The sequence below is a fragment of the Ursus americanus genome, chromosome 7 (assembly GCF_024610735.1).
Source record: "Ursus americanus isolate L20-20 chromosome 7, mUrsAme1.1.p, whole genome shotgun sequence".
Taxonomy (NCBI): domain Eukaryota; kingdom Metazoa; phylum Chordata; class Mammalia; order Carnivora; family Ursidae; genus Ursus; species Ursus americanus.
The window spans coordinates 2,258,021-2,269,741 of NC_142133.1; the positions used below are offsets into that span (position 1 = coordinate 2,258,021).

General features: G+C 37.3%; 1 protein-coding gene across 14 annotated transcripts in view; it reads right to left on the reverse strand.

Annotated features, from left to right (window-relative positions):
* CCDC138 (coiled-coil domain containing 138) overlaps nt 1-11,721 on the reverse strand; it is a 188,832-nt gene that overhangs the window by 117,603 nt on the left and 59,508 nt on the right. For all 14 annotated transcript variants that reach the window (XM_045771603.2, XM_087863224.1, XM_045771604.2 and 11 more), the window contains one exon: nt 11,529-11,693. In XM_045771603.2, coding sequence (XP_045627559.2) covers nt 11,529-11,693 — 165 coding nt within the window. The remainder of the gene's footprint in view (nt 1-11,528; nt 11,694-11,721) is intronic.

An 11,721-nucleotide genomic window follows, 5' to 3' on the forward strand; every position in this document is an offset into this window, starting at 1 on the left:
TCCCAAGCTCAACCACGACAAACCTACGCCACGTCACGTCATAGTGCATTTCACAAATATTAGATCCAAGGATTCAGTATTGAAAGCAGCCAGGGCAAAGAAATTTCTCACGAACCGAGGCAAAGGTATCAGAATTACGTCGGGACTGTCTACACAGACCTGGAATGAGAGAAGGGGTTGGGGAGGCATTTTTAAAGCTCTTTCAGAGAAAAACATGCAGCCAAGGATCCTTTATCCAGCAAGGCTGTCATTCAGAATTGATGGAGAAATAAAGACCTTCCAGAATCGCCAGTCACTGACCAATTTCGAAACCACGAAACCAGCCCTACAGAAGATATTAAGGGGGGTTCTATGAAAGTAAAATGGCCCCAAGAGTGATACAGAACAGAAAGTCAAAATCTATACAAACAAAGACTTTACTGGCAACATGGCATCATTAAAATCATATTTCTCAATAATCAGTCTCAATGTAAATGGCCTAAATGCTCCCATAAAGTGCCACAGGGTTGCAGACTGGATAAAAAGACATGACCCATCCATTTGCTGTCTACAAGAGACTCATTTTGAACCTAAAGATACACTCAGACTGAAAGTAAAGGGACGGAATACCATCTTTCACGCCAATGGACCTCAAAAGAAAGCTGGGGTAGCAATTCTCATATCAGACAAATTGGATTTTAAACTAAAGACTATAGTTAGAGATACAGAAGGGCACTATATTATTCTTAAAGGATGTATCCAACAAGTGGACATGACAATTATAAATATATATGCCCCTACCAGGGGAGCAGCAAGATACACAAGCCAATTCTTAACCAGTTTAAAGAGACATACAGATAAAAATACGTTAATACTAGGGGACCTCAACACTCCACTATCAGAAATAGACAGAGTACCCAGGCAGAAAATCGAAAAGGAAACCAGAGGTTTGAATGCCATACTAGACGAGCTGGACCTCATAGATATATATAGAACACTACACCCCAGGGGCGCCTGGGTAGCGCAGTCGTTAAGCGTCTGCCTTCGGCTCAGGGCGTGATCCTGGCGTTCCCGGATCGAGTCCCACATCGGGCTTCTCCGCTGGCAGCCTACTTCTTCCTCTTCCACTCCCCTGCTGTGTTCCCTCTCTCACTGGCTGTCTCTGTCACATAAATAAATAAAATATTTAAAAAAAAAAAAAAAAAAAAAAAGAACCCTACACCCCAGAACCAAAGAATACTCATTCTATTCTAATGCCCACGGAACATTCTCAAGAATAGACCATGTTCTGGGTCACAAAACAGGTCTCAACCGATACCAAAAGACGGAAATTATTCCCTGCATATTCTCAGAACACAACGCTTTGAAATTGGAACTCAACCACAAGGAAAAATTTCGAAGAAACTCAAACACATGGAGACTAAGAACCGTCCTCCTCAAGAATGATTCGATAAACCAGGAAATCAAAAATCAATTTAAACAACTTATGAAGACCAACGAGAATGAAAACACAACGGTCCAAAACCTATAGGATATTGCAAAGGCAGTCCTAAGAGGGAAATACATAGCCATCCAAACCTCACTCAAAAGAATAGAAAAATCTAAAATGCAGGTTTTATATTCTCACCTCAAGAAGCTGGAACAGCAACAGAGGAACAGGCCTAATCCACGCACGAGGAAGTAGTTGACCAAGATTAGAGCAGAAATCAATGAATTAGAAACCAGGAGCACAGTAGAGCAGATCAACAGAACTAGAAGCTGTTACTTTGAAAGAGTAAATAAAATTGACAAAACGCTGGCAAGACTATCCAAAAGAAAGAGAAAGGACCCAAATTAATAAAATTATGAGTGAAAAGGGAGAGGTCACAACCAACACCAATTAAATTGAAAGGATTATTAGAGACTTCTATCAACAGCTTTATGACAATAAATTAAGCAATCTGGAAGAGATGGAGGCCTTCCTGGAAACCTATAAACTACCAGGACTGAAACTGGAAGAAATTGATTTTTTAAACAGGCCAATTAATTATGAAGACATTGAAACAGTGATTAAAAACCTTCCAAAAAACAAACCACCAGGACCGGATGGTTTTCCCGGGGAATTCTACCAAACATTCAAAGAAGAAATAATACCTATTCTCCTAAAGCTATTTCAAAAAATAGAAACAGAAGGAAAGCTACCAAACTCATTCTATGAGGCCAATATTACCTTAATCCCCAAACCAGGCAAAGACCCCATCAAAAAGGAGAATTACAGACCGATTTCCCTAATGAATATGGACGCCAAAATCCTCAACAAGATCCTGGCTAATAGAATCCAACAGTACATGAAAAGGATTACCCATCATGACCAAGTGGGATTCATCCCTGGGATGCAAGGGTGCTTCAACATTTGCAAGTCTATCAGTGTCATAGATTTTATCAGAAGGAAAAAGCAAAAATCATATGATTCTCTCAATAGATGCAGAAAAAGCATTTGACAAAATACAGCATCCTTTCCTGATTAAAATACTTCAGACTGTAGGGATAGAGGGTACATTCCTCAATCTCATAAAAACCAGCTATGAAAAGCCTACCGCAAATATCATTCTCAATGGGGAAAAGCTGGAAGCTTTTCCCTTAAGATCAGGAACACAAGGATGCCCACTCTTGCCACTATTATTCAACATAGTACTAGAAGTCCTTGCAACAGCAATCGGACAACAAAAAGGGATAAAAGGTATCCAAATCGGCAAAGAGAAATCAAACTGTCTCTCTTCATAGATGACATGATACTCTATTTGGAAAACCCAAAAGAATCAACTCCCAAACTGTTAGAAGTTATAGAGCAATTCAGTAATGTGGCGGGATACAAAATCAATGCTCAGAAATCATTTGCATTTCTATACACAAACAATAAGACGAAGAAAGAGAAATTAGGGAATCCATCCCATTTACAATAGCACCAAAAATCATACGTTACCTTGGAATTAACTTAACCAGAGAGGTAAAGGATCTATATTCTAGAAACTACAAATCACTCTTGAAAGACATTGAAGAAGACAGAAAAAGATGGAAAAATATTCCACACTCATGGATCGGAAGAATTAACATACTTAAAATGTCTATGCTACCAGAGCAATCTACACTTTCAATGCTATCCCAATCAAAATACCAACGACAAAAAAAAAAAAAAATACCAATGACATTTTTCAAAGAACTGGAACAAACAGCCCTTAAATTTCTGTGGAACCAGAAAAGGCCCCGAATCACCAAGGAACTGTTGAAAAGGAAAAACAAAGGTGGGGGCATCACAATGCCGGATTTCGAGCTGTACTACAAAGCTGTGATCACAAAGACAGCATGGTACTGGCACAAAAACAGATACACAGACCAATGGAACAGAATAGAGAACCCAGAAATGGACTCTCAGCTCTTTGGGCAACTGATCTTTGATAAAGTAGGAAAAAACATTCAGTGGAAAAAAGACAGTCTCTTCAATAAATGGTGCTGGGAAAATTGGACAGCTACATGCAAAAGAATGAAACTTGGCCACTCTCTCACACTATACACAAAGATAATCTCCAAATGGATTAAAGACCTTGATGTGAGACAGGAATCCATCAAAATCCTAGAGGAGAGCATAGGCAGCAACCTCTACGACATCGGCCACAGCAACCTTTTTCATGACACATCTCCAAAGGCAAGAGAAACAAAAGATAAAATGAACTTGTGGGGCTTCATCAAGATAAAAAGCTCCGCACAGCCAAGGAAACAGTCAAAAAAACTAAGAGGCTGCCTGCGGAATGGGAAAATATATTTGCAAATGACACTACAGATAGAAGACTCGTATCCAAGATCTACAAAGAACTTCACAAATTCAATACACAAGAAACAAATAAACAAATCATAAAATGGGCAGAAGATATGAACAACATTTTTCCAATGAAGACATACAAATGGCTAACAGACACATGAAAAAATGTTCAAAATCATTAGCCATCAAGGAAATTCAAATCAAAACCACACTAAGATCCCACCTTACGCCAGTTAGCATGGCAAAAATTGACAAGGCAAGAAACAACAATTGCTGGAGAGGATATGAAGAAAGGGGATCCCTCCTACATTGTTGGTGGGAATGCAAGTTTGTACAACCACTCTGGAAAACAGTGTGGAGGTCCCTTAAAAAGTTAAAAATTGAGCTACCCTATGATCCAGCCATTGCACTACTGGCTATTTACCCCAAAGATACAGACGTAGTGAAGAGAAGGGCCACATGCACCCCAATCTTCATAGCAGCTTTGTCCACAATAGCTAAATAGTGGAAGGAGCCGAGATGTCCTTCAACAGATGACTGGATTAAGAAGATGTGGTCCATATATACAATGGAATATTACTCGGCTATCAAAAAGAACGATTTCTCAACATTTGCTACAACATGGACGGCACTGGAGGAGATAATACTATGTGAAATAAGTCAAGCAGAGAAAGAGAATTATCATATGATTTCCCTCATCTATGGAACATAAGAACTAGGAAGATCGGTAGGGGAAGAAAGGGATAAAGAAGGGGGGAGGTAATCAGAAGGGGAATGAACCATGAGAGACTATGGACTCTGAGAAACAAACTGAGGGCTTCAGAGGGGAGGGGGGTGGGGGAATGGGATAGGCTGGTGATGGGTATTAAGGAGGGCACGTATTGCATGGTGCACTGCTTGTTATACGCAACTAATGAATCATCGAACTTTACATCAAAAACCAGGGATGTACTATATGGTGACTAAAATAATATAATAAAAAAAATTTTTTAAAAAAAAGAAAGAAGACAATAGGTCAACTGATGAAAATTTGCTCAACGTCACTAATCATCAGGGAAATGCAAATCAAAGCTACAATGAGGTATTATCGTACCTATTAGAATGGCTATTATCAAAGACAAGAAATAACAAGTGTTGGCAAGGTGTGAAGAAAAGGGAACCTTCATATACTGCTGACGGGGATGTACAGCCACTATGGAAAAGAGTATGGAGATTCCTCAAAAATCAAAAATATAATTACCATATGGTCCAGTAATTCCACTACTAGGTGTTTACCCAAAGAAAATAAAACATGTACTCAAAAAGATAGGTGCACCCTGTGTTTACTACAGCATTATTTACAACAGCCAAGATATGGAAGCAACCCCAGTGCCCATCGATAGGGGAATGAATAAAGAACATATGGTTATGTTAATATACAATGGAGTATTACCCAGCCATAAAAAAGAATTAGATCTTGGCATTTTCAACAACATGGATGGACCCTGAGGGGTCCATTTCATTTATATGATTTCATTTGTATGTGGAATCCAAAAACCAAACAAACAAAGGAATAAACGAATGAATGAACGAATGGACAGACCCTTATAAACAGAAAACAAACTTGTGGTGATTGTCAGAACGGAGGTGCATTGGGGAATGGGTGAAATAAATAAAGGGATTAAGTGGTATAAACTTTCAGTTAGAAAATAAATAAGTCACAGGGATGAAAACACAGTTGAGGGAATACAGGCAATAATACTGTAGTAACGTTTGGTGACAGTCGCTACACTTACGATGAGCACTGAGTAATGTTATAGCACTGTTCGATCAATATGCTGCACACCTAAAACTAATAAAACTGTATGTTAATTATACTTAAAAAAAATACAAGTAACTATATAATCTATTTTAACACAAAAAAGAATTTTCTATACACAGAAAAGAATTTTCACATATCTCCCATTAATGCTCAATCCACAAAAAAGTTATCTGAGCTCCTAAAACCTACAAAGGAAAACGGAGGTCATGGAGAGGGAGTCAAGATAATATCCCCTGCCTGTGAGTATCTTCTGCCTCAGTACAAAAGAGGAAAAAGACAAAAAAGAACATAGAGAACTATTACCTAGTGTCTAATTCTGCATAAGAAAAAGCTCTGATTTTTTTATAATAAATTTTGATTATGTCAGTCAGCATACATACATCCCTAGTTTTTGATGTAATGTTCCATGATTCATTACTGCGAATAACACCCAGTGCACCACGCAATACGGGCCCTTACTACCCATCACCGGCCTATCCCATTCCCCCACCCCTGCCCCTCTGAAGCCCTCAGTTTGTTTCCCAGAGTAAATAGTCTCCCATGGTTCATTCCCCCTTCCATTTACCCCCCCTTCTTCTTCCCTTTCTTCTCCTACTGATCTTCCTACTTCTTATGTTCCATAAATGAGTGAAACCATATGATAATTGTCTTTCTCTGCTTGACTTATTACACTTAGCATAATCTCCTCCAGTCCCATCCATGTTGCTCCAACTGTTGTGAAATTGTTCTTTTCGATGGCTGAGTAATATTCCATTGTATATATGGAGCACATATTCTTAATCCATTTGTCTGTTGAAAGGCATCTCAGCTCCCTCCACGATTTAGCTATTGTGGACAATGCTGCTATGAACACTGGGGTGCATATGGCCCTTCTCTTCACTATATCTGTATCTTTGGGGTCAATACCCAGTAGTGCAATTGCTGGGTCATACGGTAGTTCTATTTTTAACTTTTTGAGGGACCTCCACACTGTTTTCCAAAGTGGCATTACCAACTTGCATTCATACCAACAGTGTAAGAGGGTTGCCCTTTCTCCACATCTTCTCCAACATTTGTTGTTTCCCGTCTTGTCAATTTTTGCGATTCTTTTTTTATTAATATTTATTATATTATGTTCGTCACCATATAGTACACCCCTAGCTTTTGATGTAAAGTTCGATGATTCATTAGTTGCGTATAACACCCAGTGCACCATGCAATACATGCCCTCCTTAATACCCATCACCAGCCTAACCCATTCCCCCACCCACGTGGCATAAGGTGGTATCTCAAGGTGGTTTTGATTTGAATTTCCCTGACGGCTAATGATTTTGAACATTTTTTCATGTGTCTGTTAGCCATTTGTATGTCTTCATTGGAAAAGTGTCTGTTCATATCTTCTGCCCATTTTTTGATTTGATTATTTGTTTCCCATGTACTGAGTTCGAGAAGTTCTTTGTAGATCTTGGATACTAAACTTTTATCTGTAGTGTCATTTGCAAATATCTTCTCCCATTCCATGGGCCGCCTCTTAGTTTTCTTGACTGTTTCTTTGGCTGTGCAGAAGCTTTTTATCTTGATGAAGTCCCACAAGTTCATTTTATCTTTTGTTTCTCTTGCCTTTGGAGATGTGTCATGAAAAAAGTTGCTGTGGCCGATGTCAAATGGGTTACAGCCTTTGTTCTCCTCTAGAATTTTGATGGATTCCTGTCTCACATCGAGGTCTTTCATCCATTTGGAGTTTATCTTTGTATACGGTGTGACAGAGTGGTCAAGTTTCATTCTTTTGCATATAGCTCTCCAATTTTCCCAGCACCATTTACTGAAGAGACCGTCTTTTTTCCACTGGATGTTTTTTCCTGCTTTGTCAAAGATTAGTTGCCCAAAGAGCCGAGGGTCCATTTCTGGGTTCTCTATTTTGTTTCATTGGTCTATGTGTCTGTTTTTGTGCCAGTACCATGCTGTCTTTGTGATCACAGCTTTGTAATGTAGCTTGAAATCCAGCAAAATGATGCCCCTAGCTTTGTTTTTCCTTTTCAACAGTTCCTTGGTGATTCGGGGCCTTTTCTGGTTCCACAAGAAATTTAAGGGCTGTTTGTTCCAGTTCTTTAAAAAATGTCATGGTATTTTGATCGGGATGGCACTAAAAGTGTAGATTGCTCTGGGTAGCATAGACATTTTAACTATGTTTATTCTTCTGATCCATGAGCATGGAATATTTTTTCATCTTTTTGTGTCTTCAATGTCTTTCAAGAGTGATTGGTAATTTCTAGAATATAGGTCCCTTACGTCTCTGGTTAAGTTAATACCGAGATAACATATGAGTTTTGGTGCTATTGTAAATGGGATGGATTCCTGAGCACTGATTTTGTATCCCGCCACATTACTGAATTGCTCTATAACTTCTAGTAGTTTGGGGGTGGAGTCTTTTGGGTTTTCCATATAGAGTATCTTGTCATTTGCGAAGAGAGATAGTCTGACTTCTTCTTTGCCGATTTGGATACCTTTTATTCCTTTTTGTTGTCCGACTGCTGCTGCAAGGACTTCTAGTACTATGTTGAATGATAATGGCGAGAGTGGGAATCCTTGTCGTGTTCCTGATCTTAAGGGAAAGGCTTCCAGCTTTTCCCCATTGAGTGATATTTGCGGTAGGCTTTTCATAGATAGTTTTTATGAAATTGAGGAATGTACCCTCTACCCCTACACTCTGAAGGGTTTTAGTCAGGAAAGGATGCTGTATTTTGTCAAATGCTTTTTCTGCATCAATTGAGAGGATCATATGGTTCTTGCCTCTTTTCTTGTTGATATGATCTATCACGATATGATCTATCGATTTGCAAATGTTAAACCACCCTTGCATCCCAGGGATGAATCCCACTTGGTCATGATGGATAATCCTTTTCATGTACTGCTGGATCCTATTAGCTAGGATCTTGTTGAGAATTTTGGCGTCCATATTCATCAGGGATATCGGTCTGTAATTCTCCTTTTTGATGGGGTCTTTGCCTGGTTTGGGGATCAAGGTAATACTGGCCTCATAGAATGAGTTTGGTAGTTTTCCTTCTGTTTCTGTTTTTTGAAACAGCTTCAGGAGAATAGGTATTATTTCTTCTTTGAATGTTTGGTAGAATTCCAATGTTTGGGGGAATCCATCAGGCCCTGGACTCTTGTGTTTGGGGAGGTTTTTGATCACTGCTTCAATCTCTTCATAATTAATCGGTCTGTTTAAATAATCAATTTCTTCCTGTTTCAATCTAGGTAGTTTATAGGTTTCCAGGAAGGCATCAATCTCTTCCAGGTTGTTTAATTTATTGGCATAAAGCTGTTGATAAAAGTTTCTAATGATCTTTCCTATTTTATCGGTGTTGGAAAAAACCCTGATTTTTAAAAAACCAATCATATTTTATTGTGAAACCCTTCCAAAGTGGAGCCATTAAAGGCAAGCCAAGACAAGGATGCTATCTACTATTATCTCTATTATCTACCTTATTCTGGAAGGACTATGTAAAGCAATAGAAAAATCCTGTCTTTTATATATATCAAGTTGTAAAATTGATGAGAAAATGGAATAAAATGTTTAACACTGAAAAGCAGACAACATTTTCATTAATTCTAAATAACTAAAACAAAAGGAAAACATTTATCAGAACTGATGATTTCACTGAACTGTCCAGTTGTTAAAAATATAAAAATCTTCCAAATACTATCAGTATCCAATTTTAGAGAATGCAAAAAAAATCATAGTCTTAATACCAAAAAAATTTCCAAACCTAGTAAAATAAATGAAAAAGGAAACATGCAAAATACACATGTATAAAATTATAAACTTCATTTAAGAACATGAAAAACTAATTATATAAAAGGAGGGATGGGAAAACTTATTATAAAAATACCAATTCTTAATCAATCTAGAAATTAAATGCAGTAACAATAAAATATAAAAAGCCTTTTAAAAATTAACTTGAGCATTTTAGACAATTAAAAATTTCTTGTAAGAATAACCAGAAATTTCCCTGCCTGTGCATATTAATCATATATTAAAGTCAAAATTAATCAGAACACTGAGGTAGTTGTACAGGAACATAGAGATCAATGGAACAGAGTAATGACTACAGAAATAGATGCCACCTCATAAATACATTTCATATACAATATATATTTCACATACAGTTCAAATCAATGGGTAAAACAGTAGTTGCTCCACAAGGACAACTTGTTTACCATTTAAAAAATTAAAGTGTATCTCTACTGTATTCTTTACACCAAACTCTATCATAGATGAATTAAATATTTCAAAGATAACCATAAAAAAATAAAAAGCCTAGAAACATAAAAAATACAAAGTTAAAGATTTTGCAAATGTTGGGGCAAGAGAAGTGTATTTTGCGGTGGTATGATGCAGTGGTAGAAATAAAAGAAAGTATATGAGTTTACATAAAAATGTAAAACTTTTATATAACATAGAATACTACTATGGAATCTCCAGGCACAGTGAACAAACAAAAAATAATCTCGAAAAAGAACAAAGTTGAAGGTCTCACACTTCCTGATTTCAAACTGCTACAAAGCTACAGTAATTAAAATAGTATGGTATTCGCATAGAGAGAGAGAGATACAGACCAATGGAATAGAGAGAGCCCAGAAATAAGACCTCACATACATGATGAAATGATGTTTGTCAAGAGTGCCAATATCACTCAATGGGTAAAAAGATGGTAGCTTCAATAAATGGTGCTGGGAAAACTGGATATCCACATGTGAAAAATGAAGTTAGACCCTTACCCTGTACCAGAGACAAAAAACTGAAAACTAAAAATGAAGCAAAGACTTCAATATAACTAAAACTAAACTAATATCTAGGAGCATTACTTGGCTTATGGCCCTTTTATTCCCATCTTCAAATCCAGCAAGCACGGGCTGAGTCTCTGACCTGTTTTTCTACTCCTTTGGTGAAAAGCTTACAGGATTACTGGGCCCACCCAGACAATCCTGGTCAATCGCTAGTGGAAAGTCAGCTGATTAGCAGCCGTAATTCACTTCTGCCACAGAACATAACATATGGGGATTACGATAAAAATTTTGAAGCCCATCATTCTGCCAAGCAGAAAAGGCATTTAGAAGAAACATTTTAGGTAAGGATGAAAACTGGAAATAATTCTCTAAAATGGAATCCTGGCCAATATTTAATAATTATGAAATTATTTCTAAAAACATTAAACCAAACAACTTTAGATGTCTACTCTTCAAAGTTTTAATATATTTCCTATAGAACATAATTGTCAACCTCTAATGACCACATATACTAACTAGAAATCATGAGTACCAATAACCAAATTAATGTCTGTAACTTAAGAAAATGGTCACTTTTTTTGTTAATGAGAAGCCCCTTGCAAATAGATTTTTTATACCTTCATGACAAAAAACAAAATTATTTTAGTGGAATTTGAATCCTAAAATGATGTGTTTTCAGGAATTGTTCATATCACTGATCATCTGCCTATCTAGTATAAAATTACTTGTGCCATTTTTAGAGCAAGTTCTTTTTTTTTTTTTTTTTAAGATTTTATTTATTTATTTGACAGAGAAAGAGACAGCCAGCGAGAGGGAACACAAGCAGGGGGAGTGGGAGAGGAAGAAGCAGGCTCATAGCGGAGGAGCCTGATGTGGGGCTCGATCCCATAACACCGGGATCACGCCCTGAGCCGAAGGCAGACGCTTAACCGCTGTGCCACCCAGGCGCCCCTAGAGCAAGTTCTTAACTTCTGGTCTCTATTTTTAAAAAGAAATTCCCATTATAAGAAAAATATAAGTATGAATTAATTTTAATTAAGTCTGGAATGAATCTTTTTAAAACTACTGGTATGGTCAATTTTCTATCAAAAATACTTTCAGTATTTTTTTCTCTTGTAACACATACAACAGGCTTACAGTTTTAATCTTCATGAGTCATATATATCAAACCAAAAAACAAACCTTTATACACTTCTCCTGAATATCATTTCTCTGAGAAGCAAATCTGAGTAGTGGCTTTTCACCATCCATTCCAGATTCTTCACTTTTTATTTTACTAAGGTGATGATCTGAAATCCAGTCCATGAAGACAGTTAAAAGTTCATAAACTTGTGCATTAAGTGGTACCTACAGGTAAAAAATTAAATCAAGCATT